At 34.7% G+C, this 17395-nt stretch overlaps 1 protein-coding gene across 1 annotated transcript in view; it reads left to right on the top strand.

Moving 5' to 3' along the window:
• The window catches only part of ASCC3 (activating signal cointegrator 1 complex subunit 3), a 280977-nt gene that overhangs the window by 226992 nt on the left and 36590 nt on the right, over positions 1-17395 (top strand). Inside the window, exons 33-36 of the mRNA XM_055809674.1 lie at positions 656-788; positions 3368-3493; positions 12747-12858; positions 13136-13270. Of these exons, the coding sequence (XP_055665649.1) occupies positions 656-788; positions 3368-3493; positions 12747-12858; positions 13136-13270 (506 nt within the window). The remainder of the gene's footprint in view (positions 1-655; positions 789-3367; positions 3494-12746; positions 12859-13135; positions 13271-17395) is intronic.

Below are 17395 nucleotides of genomic sequence, written 5' to 3'. Positions count from 1 at the left end.
GTAATGATGTGTAGGCAGGGTAGTAGAGGTAAGCTTTAACCATACCTGCTTTTAAATTCGTATATTGTGATCTGATACAGGGACAATATATGATGCAAAACCATCTCTATTCCAGTGCTAATAAATAATATAACTTGTCCTGAAGTTTGAGTGGTAAAGATCATAGCTGTCAGTAATTAGAATTTGCCTTTACTATTTTATCGCTGAAATACTCAAATCCTAAGAAATCATATATAGCAGAAAAGCTTATACAAGGAACTTTTATTATTGTAAAGTCAAATACTTGAAAATTAGGAAATAGACAGTTGCCATTGTAGGCATCATGAGTTCTCTTACTTACCATCTTTAGTTGCATATGATCAAACAAGGGATGGATCTGGAATGGAAGGGGAGTAAAGGATATTTATATTAGATGTAAGCTTGGATTCTATTGCAGTGGGTGGTCTTCAAGCATGCAGGAAGATCGACCCTGCCAGAAAGAAGCTTATCGTAAATTTATCTGAGATGGAAAAAAAAATCAGAAGTGTCAAAATGAATAGGGCATATAAGGCCAAAGAAATCCAAATATCCTGTATTGCACATTATACTTATGTAAATACATTTACTTATACATTCAAATAAATACATTTGTTTATACATTATTGTCTTTCGGCAGATGTCCTTCAGATGATGGGACGTGCTGGCAGACCGCAGTTTGATGACCAAGGAAAAGCTGTAATTCTAGTTCATGATATTAAGAAAGACTTCTACAAAAAATTCCTTTATGAACCTTTCCCAGTGGAATCAAGGTAAAGAAAGCAATCAGAAAAGCTGATCAAACTATAAACAATACTACAAATGAGGGTTAGAGAAAAGTGAAACAAAATTCCTGTGCTGAACACCGCCTAAATATTGGGGTCCTAGAGGGAAATCATTTTCCAAAAAATATTACCCATCTTTATGCAGAAAAATCCTTTCTTCCATGAGTTTTGAAGCACTGTTGAGCTTTTTAGTCTGTTCCCAGGTAGTACTGCAAATGCTTCTCTGGTTCTGAGTCTTATCTCAGACATTTGAATGAGAGCGCAAACTGTTCTTCAAGGCCAGTGTCTAGAACAACTATATGTGATCCTCTGAACCCTCTCTGAAATTCTGTGATAAATTCTTTAAAAAAAAAAAGAGAAGTGAGTTTCTGTCACGTTTTACGTAGAATACTTGTACCATTAGAGATATCACACTCTTCAAAATCTCACAAGTTCACAAAGAAATCTACATAGTGTAAAATACTACTAATACATTTCAACATGCGTTTCACTTCAAAATTGCAATATATTTGACAGAAATGTAGAAATACCACCTTTTTGCAGCCTCTCTGAACTTAGTTGATAGAAAGTTTGCTGTCTAGCCTTTTTATGCCTTGGTTTTGATATTCATAACATACTTAGTTGTTCAACAAGAAGCAGAACTAGTTACATTGGTCTCCTATAGATGCAGATTTTGTCAAGGAATTCTCAGACATCTAATAAAGCATGAGCATTACTGAAAGCTTTTCTCAGGGATGGAAGAATTCACAGTATTGTTCTCCTAAGGAAACTTCATCCCTCAACAGAAGTAATAAAGGGACCTTTATCTGGTCAGGAAATTTGTAGGAGCTTGAGAGTGCTATCCACCTGTGAAATGTAGTTGAAATAGGCTGGTGTATTTGAACGTTAATTTCTGTGTTGCAGAGACAGACATACAATTTTTGCAAAGAAAGAAAGAATGTGGAGACATGTACTTCATTTCATTAGGAAACCACACTTTTCTGTTTTTTTAACATATAAATTGCACTTAGCACAAAAGGCAAGGAGTTGAACTTCAAAATGATAGTTAATAAGTCAAAAGAGCAGTGTGAGTAAAATGTTGATGATATATCCAGACTCTATGGCACTAACATAAACTAGGAAAACTTTCTACTAATTGGCAAGTGGTGTTTCTAAATAAAGAAATTGTATCTTCAATATAACAGTAGTAATCACACCTTGTTCTGCTTTGGAATACTATAAATATTGTATGTTTCTAGTAGTTCCATTTTCTGTGCATATATTTACTTTGTAGTTTGATATATTTCACCTTTTATTATAAACAGAGAATATTTGAAAAATTCACGTATCAGCAATCTCGTTAAGTTCTATGTAGGTTGTGAACTGATTAACTCAAGAGTTGTCTTGGTCGCTTTTGTGATCAAGTATTTGAACTAAGAAGCTTCATAGCTTTGAAGAGAAACTGATTGGGGGTTTTTAGAGGGTTTTTAGCTTCAGCATGCTTTCCCATCTGTTCTACCAAAGAACGGATTTATCAGCTTTGTGTGGTATTTCCAATTTGTAAAATTAAACTTCATATTTTTTTAATTAAAGCTTTTTCCAAAAGTCATTGTCTATGTATTAGTTGTAAGACTTGAGTACACAACTCATATGACAGGCCTTGTGCTCTCACCAATCATGGGTCTGAAATATAGCACATTAGAAGCAAAAGAGAAAGCACTCTTTATTATGGAATAGCTGTCATCTGTCCGGTTTCTGTTGGACAATCTGGGTAGAACGTCTTCAGTTCTTATCTTCAGAAGCATGCAATCAGTGGTATCGAGCAGTAAAACCAAAATATTAGCAATAGAAAAAGAACAGTAGGAAAAGAAAAGGATTATAATACCGGAAAAATTAGCTTGGTCCTTAAGGGTATTTGCCATTCTCTGACTGAACTCTGGCCAGGCATGATCTCATTAGATACCCTAATGAAGGTCTTTGTTCCATTTAATGATACTAAACAGTATTTTACTTTGTAAGAATCATCTTAAACTTCTTTTGTTCTTCTGTGTTTCTGAGTTTAGATCTTTCTGGGTAAGGGTAGTTGCCTTTTCTTTCTTCTTCTTTTTTTTTTTTTTTTTACCTTGGATAAAGATGAGGCAAAATCTGGGGGAAGCAATTTTGATGTAATTTTAATAGCCCTCAAGTATTTGTCAAGTATTAGCTAAGCTATTGCCACTGTTTCATTTCCTGTTTGTCTTTCCATATGATTCTCTATTGGATTAAACCAGCATGATCATATGGTCAACATACAGTATTCAGAAGTTACCACTGAGTAGCTCCATCTGAATACATTCCATGAATGACTTAAACTTGTGCATTCTTGGTCCAATCTAAAAATAATTTGATCTTCATTCCACTATCATGTAAAGAAGATAAGTGACCTTGCAATTACATTCCCCCTTCTTCCCTGCTTCTCTTTTACCAGAAGATAAATATATATTTTCAGATTAAAAGCAATAAACCTTGTAATGCACAACTCTACAAAGTGCATTACCTGCCTTTGTGATTATAAAGTCAGCTAAGTCCTCTTGTTTCCTGTTCTTCAGCTTGTTAGAAGTCCTAGCTGACCACTTAAATGCTGAAATTGCTGCTGGAACTATTACTTCTAAGCAGGATGCAATGGATTATATCACCTGGACTTATTTCTTCCGTCGACTTATAATGAACCCAACGTAAGTATAAAATACAAATGCAATTTAATCTAAAGGTAACTTGAGGGTAGAGTTGATCCAAAGGTGATCCCAGTGCTGTTGGAGCCTAGAATACTTAGCAGTCTCCAATGTAGGAGCATTATTGGCCCTCACATGGAACTGGTGTGCACATTGTTTTAATATTTTTTTCTCTTAAATATAAATGCGTTTCATAGCAGATAACTTTACAATTTATTGACAACTATAAAATAGCCTTATTGAGAGGACTACATCAGCATCCCTAAAATAAAACTCCAGATTATCACATTCCTTTAGGTATGTATTTATAATGTGTTACTTTTTTTTTTAGCTACTACATTGATATGTTCTGCCCAGTTTTCTATAGAAAATCTATTAAGACCTGGATTTTCCTAATAAATGGGAGAATAGCTATCAGCTGTTTCTCTGTGATAAAGTTTACTTTCATTAGGGTGTCCTGGTGAAACCATGTGTGCAATACTTTCAGTGATTGTTATCATCCTGCCTAGCTCCAGCTGGTATGCAGATCATTCTGAGCTGTTCCAGCAGTGCAGTCTGCCTTTGCCACAACATTGTTTTGGGTAAACGGTATGTTACCTATCATGTGATCACTCACCCACTAAAATAATGTGGCAAAAAAAGAATTAGGCATTAATAGCACTAAATATTTATTGATGTACTCCACAATGTTGTATTCCTGACGTCATGTTAACGTCTATAACATTTGGCTGAATTTTTGGCTGGATTCTTACGGGTACCTGTTGGTGGGAGGCTGCAGGTGATAAAATAATTTCTTAAATTTTTTATTAGTCTTCATTAGTTTTGAATTCTGCATCTAGTCCTATGCTGAGAATCTCCCACAAAACAGAATTTCCACCTAATCTTCTTGGGAAATAAAAAATGCAGAGTGTTAGAACTGTACACTAAAGAAAACATATTCAGTTCTCTCACTTCATAATGAACAAAATGAATACATTCATGTGGAAGGTATTTCTCCCCTGTCAATGACGAACAGCTAAATTCTGGTTTTGTGTAATTTGGTGTGGGTAAAACTGTGTTTATTTGTATGACTTCGGAATTTACAGGTGATCCATACTGCAACTAATGTGAAAAACTCTGCCACTGCAGACGCTATTCTTTTTTAGTATAAAGAATAAGTGATGTTATTTTAAAATGTCTTGCTCTTGAATTGCTGTGTTAAAGTGATTTTTTAATTATTTGTTTTTGGCAAACTTTGATCATGCAGTATCTATGGTAGGTAGATTTTTAAGACACAACATACAGCCCAAAGGTAAGTGTAGAATATAGAAATATAGTAGTTTGATTTAATAGGCAAGCTCTTCCCAATATAAAAGAAGGTTCCCACTGGAGTATGGGGTTGGCATGTTGACTGATGGTCCTTTTTACTCAGTAGTTTCTTTAATGTGCAGTGTCATGGAAAGCTAAATCTGAAGTTACCACAATATCAACTTCTAAGCAAAAGTTCTGCTGTTCTGAGAGGACTGTGGGAAGAAAGTGGAGGAAGGGGGAGGAACCTGCTATATTTCATAGTAAGATGCAGAGCCTTTGTAGTGAGAAACAAGATGAACAGACCTTGGCTACTCATGTCCATAGTGGCAAGATAGAAATGCATCTTGAAGTCTCTAATGAAATTAGAGATTGGAATGCCACACATGGGGGTTGGAACAATTCACAAGTAGTGCTGCTTTACTCCCTGTCTCATCCACGCAGAGGCACTCAGCATTCCTTCTGAACTCAATCATGCAGGGAGAAAAGTGAAGGATGTTATTGACTGTGTCAAAGAGGTCACTTCTAGGTACCAAGTGCAAAATGCAGGGGATGCGCATGCTTTCCATTCTTTGACATAACAATAAATTCTATCAAGTTTCATAGGAAGTTACTAAACTAGCCAGTTAGTAGCGTCCCTAGACCTACTGTCTGTGGTATCTTCAGACCTCCCACAAGCCAAGCAGTTCCAGCGTGGTTGATGTTTGAATGAGGTACACCAAAGGAAGACTGAAGAGTTTTATGAGCAGAAGTCAGTGATAGTTGGGATAATTTTGAATAAATTGCAGTATGGTAACAGAGTTTACTATTCCATAGATGAGCATATGAAGCGATTGATATTACCAAACAAGACCTATTTGTGATGTGACCCTTAATAATCCAAAGGTTTTACGGTTTATTTTCTTTGAAAGAGTAGGAGCACAATGGCTGAATTTTGATTTGGGTAGTTATACAATAACCACGTAGTGTCACTTGATGCAGTGTTCTTTATCATATCCTGCCCCAGAGCAATTTTGTTGGCTTGCTTTCCACCGTGAAGCCAGAACTGTTTTCCAGCCAGCAGGTGATTGTACCTTAGTGCTGAATAAGTAGTTCCCGCATGCATGATTGGTAAATTGCCTTGGGATTCATTGGCATAAAAGTCATTGCATGTGATGCTGTAAATCCCCAAAATAATGGGCTTAGATAATATGCAGAAGATTTATATTCTCATTTATTGTCAGTTTTAGCTACTTGTGTATTAAAGCTGCATAAACAAATTTAGGATCATTCTGTTCCAACCCAGTATCATAAAATGCCTTACTAAATGCCTACAATTTGTATTATTTAAGTAATGTTAATCTACCTTTGTTGTGAGGTAGAGATCGAAGTATCCTTTTGCTCTGAGTATCCAGATTTCTTCTAAACATGGAATTATTACAAAAGTTTTTCTGGCACACTTGAGATAATTGGTTAGACTTGTAATAATGGCTTTTTTAATGGTGGTGTTGAAAAATTTTATGTGTTACAATACTTCTTTTCATCAAAACATTTTAATTTTCTTGTTTGATGAATCCCTGTATCTTGAAATCTGTGAAATGGGTTTGAACTGTCTAGTTAAGAGGAGTAATTGAGCTATTGATTTGGCGGAGTGAAGTAGCTGAGTGCTGGTTTTGTTCAGAGGTATACTGACTACTCATGTGCATGCTGTTCAAGAGATGATGTGCAAATGAGAGGGGTGGTCCAAGTAAAACTGTTTATCAAAGTGTATCAGTCTCAATATCCAGAGTTTCTTCCCTTTCTTTCTTGTTCCCTCAAAGCAATTATTCCTAAATATAGAGAGGGTTTTGAATTTGCATGTTAAGTCAAAATTTCTGTGCTACTTCAGTCAAGTACTACAGTGTGTTCTCCTTTCCACATACAGCTTTAGCCAGTATGTTCTTTCCTTAAATAAGATCATACAAACTAGATCAGCAAAGTGCCTCATTCTTTGAAAGGGGCTATTTTGAGAGGCTTGTCTATCTCCTTTCCTTGGTTGAAATTCCTTGACTATTTCATTCCTTCACCCTTATAAAAGATGATAATCCACAAGTTTCTACAATGGAGAAATGGCTATGGGAGACATTTTTTGTAAATCAAGTTATATTTTCCAGATACATGTGCAGTAAAAGAGAACTAGAAAACTGCAACATATATAAAGTTAAGCAGAATCAGCTTTCATTTGGAAAGTTAATTTTTAGATATTCTGAGAGCATCAAATCACATCACTGTTAAAATGTGTGTGGGTTTTTTATGTATTTATACATATATATGAGTGTGTGTGTATATTTACACATTTATAAAATGATTTTTCTGTGTAAATTCTTTGTGAAGATCTGAAAAAAAATTTTTATTAATTTATTCTCAGAATTATTATTGAGGAGGGTTTTTTTCACTTTGCATGAGTCTTATGAAGTTTTCTGGAGTGAAAGAATAAAGTAGCATAAATTATAATTAAATTTTCTCAGACTGATGCTCTTGTCATCGTACACTTATATTTTACTTAAAATTTTCTTTTCTCAGTATGATTAGCTGAGCATTTCTAATAACATGTAAATAAAACATCTGAATATGTACTGTTCTAATATACTTTCTGGTATTGAAGTGACAGCAAATATCAGCCAGTCAGGATAGAACTATATGTATTTCAGTGATGAAATCACAGTTATTCAGAATTTTAGGCCTAGTTTGGAATTAAATCAGAAGGGGGAGATTTAGTTAAAGCAAGTTAAATTAGTTAAGATTAAGACATAAGATGGAAGAGGTTGGCGGAAGCTAAGGTGAAGGTGTAGGTGTATTACACTACAGTAATTACCAATAACCATATTTTGAGTGAGTAAAAAGATATTTCTCGAGGTTGAATTCTTTCTTTTACAGTCACATTTAGATCTGTGTGCATGTATATATACTTCATAAATAACAGCTATAGGCATTATTATGAATTTCATAACAAGAGCTTGTTCTTTTAAATTATTAGGGTCACAGTGATATGAGAAGTACAGGAATGTAATTCATTATATGCTTTTACCAAACTATTCACATGAATGAAGTTTTTCTGAGTCTCTCAGACTGGGAAGCCCCAGGCTGCTGAGTATTTGAGCCACCTCCTGTTGCCCAGTGTGCTGCAGTCTGCAGTGAGAATGCAAAGCTGAAGACCCCACAACTCCCCGTTCAGAAAGCAGATTCACGTAAATGTCTTCCTACTCTTGGATGTGATTTACCTGTACAAATTATCTGTTGGAATGTATCACAGGAAAAAAGAAATGCCCAATCAATATGTAAGCAAATTTACATGTGCCTATTACCTCTGATTTCTCTTCTTTCTGAATGCATCTTAGGAGGTAAACTTTCTTGTAAGTGTTTTAATTACAAACACTGATGTGGAGGCAAGTACCTTGCTGATGTCGGAGAAACTGGGCTGTTTTTTGATCTTCTTAAATAACCACAATGTTTAATATACTAAAAACTGATTAAAGATAGCAAAGTACCTATTTCTCATACCTGGCACAAGTCAATATGTGAATGCAAGAAAATATCATAAAATACATATAGAGATTACTGTCTGCAGCATTTGTGCATGCTGTAATGCATTATAGCAAGCCAGTCACGGACTCCAGAGTCAGTCAGTGATGCCTTCGCAACAGAAGTGAGTTGGTACATTGGTTCATAGCTCTCTGGCTACGAAGGTCCATCAGTTGTACCATATACTCAGTACCATTTCCCAGTACCATTTGAGGATGGCAGCTGCTGAAGGCTACAAGCTGATGAAAGTAAACACAGTTGATGGCTGCATTAAAACGATTTACAAAAATTGCTGTCTGTGCTTCCCCCATACTTGTTCATAACAAAATGTTGCTTTCAGGACAGTAAAAGTCTCAGCACACTTTCTTCTGTCAAATAAATGCTGTAGATTCACCTTTTTTGCATATTTGTTTCAAAAGGCCTTCTGGGTAGCAAGTTTGTCCTTTTAATATTTTTGGCTGACTCTGCCACCGATTTTCATTATGTGTGTCACTATTACTACCGTATAATCTGAACATAAAAAACATGGTGCTGTTACAAATGACTTCACAGCATTGACAGTTATAGCAAGACCATTTCAAGGCTGATGAAAAATTTTCCAGAGAGATCTCAGGTCAGGTTTACATAAGCTAAACAGGAAATGATTGCCACTATTCACATTAAATCCTAAATGTTTTGTGTAACTTCATCTACATTTTATGTTCCTGCACGTGTCTCTCTCTTTCTCAGCTGATGAAATTCCACACTTCCTTAGATTAGAGAAATAAGTTCATGTTTCACGGTTTGTTGTTCTTGCTAAGCTCTACAAGATTTGGGATTTTAAATATTTAAAAGACAATAAAAAGTTCCTTCAGGTTTTGATTGTTTAAATTTTACATACTTTGTAAATTTTTATGATACGTAGGGGTTTGTTATTGCTTTTTCCCAATGGACTACTAATAGAAGTTAGCCTGTCTAGCCCATGTGCTAGATGCTGTTAGGATAAAACTGCCTTTGACTTTCACACCTCTCAGGGGACGAGTAATTGTTGTGTTCAAACAGCCTGTAATTGTGATCCCGCTGGCTTTCTCAGTACGCTTCTGGCTATTAGAATCATTAAACAACTCAGCACCTGTTAACAGCATTGTAAATATTCAACCCTGCTTGTGTGCAGGTTGAGTCCAATATAGGAGAAGGCTTACAGAGCCCAGCCTCATAAATTAGAGCTTCTGACAAGTCAATTATTGTGAAACTGGGCTTCACTGTGAAATAAATGAAATGGTGTGCTGATAAAAAGGTAGGCTGTCTGTTTATAGCAAAGGGAAAATAATGACTAGATGATTCAATGCAGTGAGCATGAAACTGCATTGTTTTTATTCTTTATCTGTAATTAAATAGTTAGGTAATAAAGCTTCATAGAGGAACTCACATACAAGGCAGTTTTTATACTTGGAGCATACCAACGTGCAAAATTCAACTTGCATTTATGCCTGTGCATTCAAAACACTGTCTAATGTCATGATACCTCTGTTTTCACTAATGATTTTAACATAGTCTTTCTAGATGAATGGCTTTGCTTTTTATTAAGGGAAAATGTGCTGAGTGACCAAGAAGCTCCTGTGGGTGTGCTCAAAATTATATTTACCCCATTATAGATAGTAGTTAAAACACACTGGTGCCACTTCACTCAAGATTACAGACCATTTAAGATTTTTCTTTACATTGTTTTATTCACACTAGGCAGATAGATGTTTACTCCTCTGACAAAAAATTAGCAAAAATCAGCACTTTTAGAACTCACATAGTTTTTAAAAGGCATTATAATGCCTTTTATGATTACGTCTAGTGTGAAATGCTGCAAATTAAGCAGAGCGTAAGATAAAAGCTGTTCAAATTAGTGTATTAAATTGCAGTCTCAGAAAAGAATTTCAGTGTGTTGCCCATGTCTCTTCCTTTGTTTTATCGATGTTCATCATTAATATTGTGGTACTGCAAATAACAGTCCTGAAATGATACCGTGAAAGTCTGAATACTATGACAACAAAGTGCCTTAATTATAATCATTTCAGTAGTGTTACACTCAATTTAAAGAAAAGTACTAATGAATAATTATTAGTTTAGATGTATAAAATAGAAAATCTTTCCACATCTTTAAACAATTTATGTAGTTAATTTGCTCAATTATTTTCAGAAGGTAAACAAAATGTTACAAAGTAATTTTTGCTAATAAAACAGAATCTAAATGTGTTTGATGATGTCAGGCAGATAAAAGGTGCAGATGGAAATATTGACCATTTTTTATCATTGCTATATTACTTCAGTAAATTTAAAAGAGGACTCATTAAAATTAAGTTGCATTGAAAATGATGTTAGAGTACTTTTGCTACAATTAAATTTTCCTCACATAAGGCTGATAATGTTTGGCTGTCTACCATATAAAACTTTTTAGTCAATATAAATTTTTCTTTTGGTTTGGGTTGGTTTTGGACAATAGCTATGTTTTAAATATTTGAGATCATCTCAGCATGAACCCATATGAAATATCACAGAGTTGAAAACTCCTCTGCCATATATATACACACTTTGTTGTTGTCTACTGTAGCTGTTCCCTGCTATCAGAACAGATTTTTTTAATCCAGCTTTACTCCATCTTTACCCAATTATAAGTGAACATTCAAAGCATCAGAGAATTAACCCCATAATTTGGGATTAATAACAAGGGAAAAAATGTGGAAATTACTGTACTGCTCATTAGCATGCAGGCTTTTTTCATGTATGGTACTGCTATTAAAAAGGATAAATGTTAAAAACTTTAAGAAAATAATAATGCAAATCAGAATCTGTTAATAAAACAGTCATGGAAGGATGCTTGTAGTATATAAAAACACAACTCCATCTTTTGAAATTTGCTAACAGCAGCATTACAGTGAATGAAACAGAGCTTAAATCAGAGAATGGGGTTCATCTGCCCAAATATGGCATCAACAACTGAACTGATTGCCTAACATTCTTTTTTTCAGTCAGTGATTACATTTCACCTCATCCTAAAGCAGATATATAGAATACTTCAGATGAATGGCATTCTGCAAGCACATGTTCCTCTCCACTGGCAGTAAAGGGAGTTAAAAAGACTTACTCTGTTGTAGCTGTAACTATGTAAAATCAGCTAAAATGAATCTTAGCACAGTGTTTTGGAGCCTGTTGTTCACCTACACAAAATAACACGGAAAGAACCTACTTTCTATTACAGCATGTGGTATTGTTTCCAGTGGGGATGCTGAGTACATCGTAACAGTAGGAAAATTTAGTAAAACAGCTAGTATGAACAAAGGAGCATCTTCCATCATTGCAGCAATCTCGGTAGTCTGTGTGACAGTATTTTACAGAATTAAATGAACAGGGACAACCTTTAACACGTCAGTAAATCATCAAAATTTTAGTTTGTTTGAATTCCACTTTGAAATGTCATGATTTAATTGCTCTGCTTAAATTCAGAATTTTTGAACTTTCTGAGCATGCTCAGTTTTTCTTTACTGCTCATTGAACTTAATTGTTACTTTCTGAATTGGTGCCCATGTTGAATCTAGGACAAAACTTCTTACTACATTTTTATCTGGAGCTCTCCCTGAAATGATACTAGTTTGTGTTAGTAAGAATCTTATAACACAGCTGAAGTTCTGCAGTTAAGAAGTACGAACTTCAGTGACTGGGTCTTTGTTATAGGCTGATATAACAATATTTTTTGGCACACTTTATAAGCATTTTTCCTTCATACAGATACTAAGAGCCATTGTTGCTGTATATAGTTAACCTAATAACTTTTACCTGAAAATGAACATGTGAAATAACCACATTGAAAAAATACCTGATTCCTTTTTTTAGTGATTTTGAGAATCAAATTACATGAAAATAAAACAATAAACATGAGTGTTTGGATTGGGTTAAGGTGACATTTACAAGAGATGTCACTGTATGTGCCTAGTTTTAGTTTTCAGAGTTCCAGGATGTAGGAACATTTGCTATCCTTGGTGGGCTTTCTTCCTTTCTCTTGAAGTTAAAGTATTGTTAGTTGTGTTATTATTGCTAGTTGACTTTTGTACTTATATGATCAGGAAAATATGCAATCAGGAGAATTTTCCCACTAACAAAATACAACCAGTTGAGTTCTGTTTGTATCAATTTTTCTATTAATAGACAGATAAATTGCCATCTTTCTCTATGTACATGCTTGTATTATGTTGGTTACTCTCATCAGCCATTTAAGAATCATTAATTTCTTGTTAGACTATATAAGGGAATAATTCTGTTTAATTGTTTAATGTGGATATTTGCTGTTCCAACTATGTGTGTGTATTATAGCAGCCTTGTAAGTTTTCCTACAAGACGTTATTGTTAAAAATCTTCAGTCTAAGAAGTATTCATGTAGTGCATCTGTTTTCAATTTATCTAGTTACTATAACTTGGATGATGTGAGCCATGACACTATGAATAAGTACCTCTCAAGCCTTGTTGAGAAATCCCTCTTCGATTTGGAATGCTCCTACTGTATTGAAGTTGGGGAGGTAAGACTAATCTGTGCCTTACAAGATTCAGTAAGATACATGCTCCTAAAAGTTGGGAACAGCAGTATACATGCTCCTGATTCAATTTGTCTATGGAGCTATTTGTGAGACTTAACATTGAAAACTGAGCTTAGTTGGGGTTGCAGCTAAATTATGATGTTAAATCGTTTTTGCTGTTCTCTTTTACAGAGTAGTCTTTAAATATTTTACAGTTTTGTAGAAACCATTCATATTGAACCCTGTAGGAACCATGTATATTTGATTCCTCTTTTAACAGGATAATCGCAGCATTGAACCTCTGACATATGGCCGCATTGCTTCCTATTACTATTTGAAGCATCCAACTATTGGGATGTTCAAAGATCAATTGAAACCTGAAAGCAGCATTGAAGAATTGCTCCTAATTCTGACAGTAAGTGCTGATATTTTCTTAACTTACACATACGTTAACTCATGACACATGTAGACACTTAGAAGTGAAATTAAACCCCTGAAATTAAAAAAAAAACTTTCTTTCCTGATCTATAATTTCATTTTTTGTTGTTTTGAATAGTATACCTGAGTCATTTTTGAAGTTTCAAGTATTTCATCTAATCAGTACATCAAAATTACTATAAACAGCTGTTTCTCTTTTTATGTCCCTTTATAATGTTCAGTATCTATACAAATCTGATACTTGGTTTTTTCTAAGCTAGGTATAATATTGAAATGCCGCAATAATAACTGCCTGTCAACATCCTAAATCTGTACCAGGGCCACCATTTTGCACTGGGATGATGGGAAAGACACAGCAGTTTTAATAAGTGGGGGAGACATATGGGGAACACCTGTTTCCTAAAATGCATTCTTTTCCTTCTCCCAGCCACCTCACAGTCCCTGAGGTCATAACTTGCAATAATGCCAGCTCCTACAGTTAGTCTAATGACTGTTTTGTAGAGAAATAGCAATGTAAGACAAAAAAAATTTTAGGTTACAAATCCGGAGACACAGTGTACAATGCAGCATGACAGTATTACATTCTCATCAGAAAAGAATCAAGGTTTTCTCCATGTTCCTTTTTAAGTACTTAAGTAGTTATATCTAAAAAATACTCTTTTTCAAAATTGTATAAGTCTAGTTATACAAACATATTTGAAAACAAGAATAGCCTGAATTTTATCCAGGCCCACTTATGATTGTAGTCTTTGTAATACATTATAGAAGTTACCCAAATTCCGTAATATTCTGATTTCCAAGTGTTAACTTCAAATCTAGAGTCCCATCTTACAGTATTTATGTATGTTCTTTTATATTCATTATTGTTTTGATATGCTGCCAAAACTTCTCTGAGGAGAAATACAAACAGCAAAATAAAGACTGCTGTTCAACAGTTTGCATCTCAACAAAACCTGATCAGTATTTCATGACACTAGGAAAGCCACTTTTCTAGTACAGAGACTTTCTTTCTGATAAATTTAAATCACCTGCTGCAAACATTCGGAGTGTTACAGCTCAGAAATAAAGGCCACAGTAATCTTTTATAATGGAAAGTGTTAGACAGCCTAAACAGGGGAATTGCTGTCACTGACCCTGCAATATCTGTTGTTCTGTTGTCAGAAAACATTGCAAATTATATGAAATGACATTCAGTCTATTTGGCTGAATTCAAAATGATAATCAACCACAATTCCTATATGCGCTGTATATAAAATAACTGAAATTTTAAGAAGGAATACCCACTAGTGAACAGAAGTCAAATAATATAATGCTGAGCATTCAAGGTGAGAGCTTTACTCCAGCTGCTGTCTTCTTAAAATCTCTTCTCTCTAGAGAAAAAATTCTCCTTAGAAACTTCAGGATTTCTTTTTAGACAAATTTGGACAGGGAAAGTTTGAGAATAACATTAGAAGAGATGAGGGACATTTCATGACACTGCTCAAGCTAGTGAGCAGCATATGGAAGATGAATGATGGAAGCAGAACATAGTGCTGCCTGTCTTATGTCAGGTCTCCTCATCTATTTGAACAGCTTGCATCCATGAAGCACAAAGGTAAATGGCAAATATTTCTGTTGTAGACAAAACCTAGCGCACTACTGTTGGGCAGAAATTGTAAAATGTAAAATTCATTAACCTTGCTTTAATTCTTATTCTTTTATTAGTATTTTCTGGCAATATAATCTGTAAAGTTGTCCATTTACAGTCTTAAGAGGAACGAGACTAAAAATAAAATCAGTTAGGGGTCAAAAATTGTCCAGTTTCAATTTGAAAGATGAAAAGAATGTATGAATGCTGGATGCCATTATAGCTGACAATTTTTCCGTGCTTTTTATGCAGATGTTGATTTTCATAATTACTAGTGGAATTACTGTTCTATCTTCTTGAAGGTGTAAATGAAAAGATTTTTTCTCAATCTGATGTAGTGTTGAAAAGAATTGCCATTTCAAGAGAGTTATTGCCAAGGATCTTTTTTTTCCCCTAAACACTGTGAATTAATGAGTTTTATAATTACAGCAGTTGCTTCACACCTCTATTGTTAACCAATGACATTACATCTGCCTTGCTCCACTGGTGCCCTCTTCCTTCTTTATTGAAGCATTTAGCAGTTTTGTCAATAGGGAATTACATGGCATGGGGTAAGTAGTCTAATTAGGTATAAGTGAAAATCCTGAGGGAAAAGGATATTTAAAAAGTAATTTGAAGAATCTCTTAATGATGCTGGAACTGAAAGCTGTAGCTATAGTACAAAAAGGCTCATTGCAAAACATAATTATAATTGTGATTATTCCACTGATCACTCAGTTTTAAAATTTTGGATTTTGGACTGTGTTATTTAAGAATAACCAAAACAATTCCCAAATGCAGTTACAGGATTTTGTAGATGTGACATATGGGTGGGTCTTCTGTTTGTTTGCTTTGTTCATAATCTTGCAAGCCTTTAGACATTTACAAGTTGTCTGATGTATGTGAGGAAGGCAGAAGTATACAATTGTAACAAAGAAGATACTGATGCTGTGGGTTTGAAATGGGTTATATACAAGTTTTTACCAAATTGTCAGTGTGTAACTTGAAAAGGAGCAAACATTTGTTTAAAACAAAACCAAGAAAAAAGCAAGATCACATTCAAGAATTCAGAAGTTTATCGTCATATTAAGGGTTTTAAATGTTTAAGGCTTTTTGTGTTTCAGATGGATATTTTGCCATGCTGATGGCATGATGAATGCAGGATGATTCACCAGTGAGTTATCAATGAATCTTTGCAACTCACATAAAAAAGTAGTTTTGAGTCATCCTGTTTCTAGTTCTGATGAATCTCTCAAAAAAGTCGCTTGATAGCAAGAATTGTTTCCACTTAGTAGTCAGGACCATTCATAGTCAATTCTCCAGTAGCTGTTCTTTGTTTTATTTTTTTCATTTGATCATCTGCCAGCATTCTGCAAGATCAAATGATTTTTTTTCAGTATGGTTTAGGGGTTGAAGTATCCATAACATGAGCAGGAACATGGCAAGTGGGAACACCTCCAGTCACGTTGGAAGTATACAGTAGTAAGTGATACAAATAGATGGGGTACAATCATGCTTTTTCCTTTTCCTCTCAGTAAATCTGTACTGGAGGTGTGAAATGTGCATTAGGTTTGCAGTTAACAGGCAAAGTTCAGATTCAGTTACTTCTGTAATTGACTTGTGCTAGTGACCCTGCTATTTTTCGGAGAGAAAATGTTTGATGCTTTTCCATAGAGCTTTCTTTAAAACTTCCCTAACTGTGCTTCAGACAGTAGTAATCCAAATGAGCTTAATCACTGTTGAGTTATGGTGCTTCTTGCATTAAGTATTATTGATGAGAAAGTGTTCATGAATTATTACTGACAGGCTGGATTTCCCTGTGGTACCTAGACTGTTTCCTTTTATTCTGAAAGTTAGGTGCAAAGTTTAAAACAGAAGTCTAGGTAAAAAATAGTAAGAGATACTTTGGGGTATATTTTTTTAATTTTCTGTACTGAAGCAGCATCACCACAAATATTTTTAAAATCAAATGTACAATTTTTTGTACCTTGAAGAAAGGAGGTCTGTCTTGATGATTAATCAGGTCTGTGTTGGCTAGATCCACTAGCTTCATGATTTTTGGTGATTTGTTACTGCACTTATTTGGTCATCTGGTTAATATTCTTATTTACAGAGCAAATGCTTCATCATATCTGTTCATACCAGACAGTGAAGGAGAGAACATTACCATTTTTCATCCCTTGTTTTATCTGCATGTTGTCTCTTATTTTTGTTTTTGAGTTCTACCTACAAGAAAGAACTGGTTGATTTTCTTGTGCCTACTACTGTCTTTCATATAAACTGGTTATAAGCGATGGTTTCTTTCTAACTGGGGAGCTTAGGGACAGCACAACATGGTTATTTGTGTTGTAGCGAGGCATACATATCCACCTTTCTGTGACATAAACATGGGCTTATCAAATTGGTATCCACATACCTCTTCCCTATATTTCTATCCAGTAATTGACATGGTTTTCTTACACTGGCTTGTATTAGACTAAGTATTTTGGAACTCAG

The sequence above is a fragment of the Falco peregrinus genome, chromosome 7 (genome assembly GCF_023634155.1).
Source record: "Falco peregrinus isolate bFalPer1 chromosome 7, bFalPer1.pri, whole genome shotgun sequence".
NCBI classification, from domain to species: domain Eukaryota; kingdom Metazoa; phylum Chordata; class Aves; order Falconiformes; family Falconidae; genus Falco; species Falco peregrinus.
This window is presented reverse-complemented; position numbering and strand designations above follow the sequence as displayed.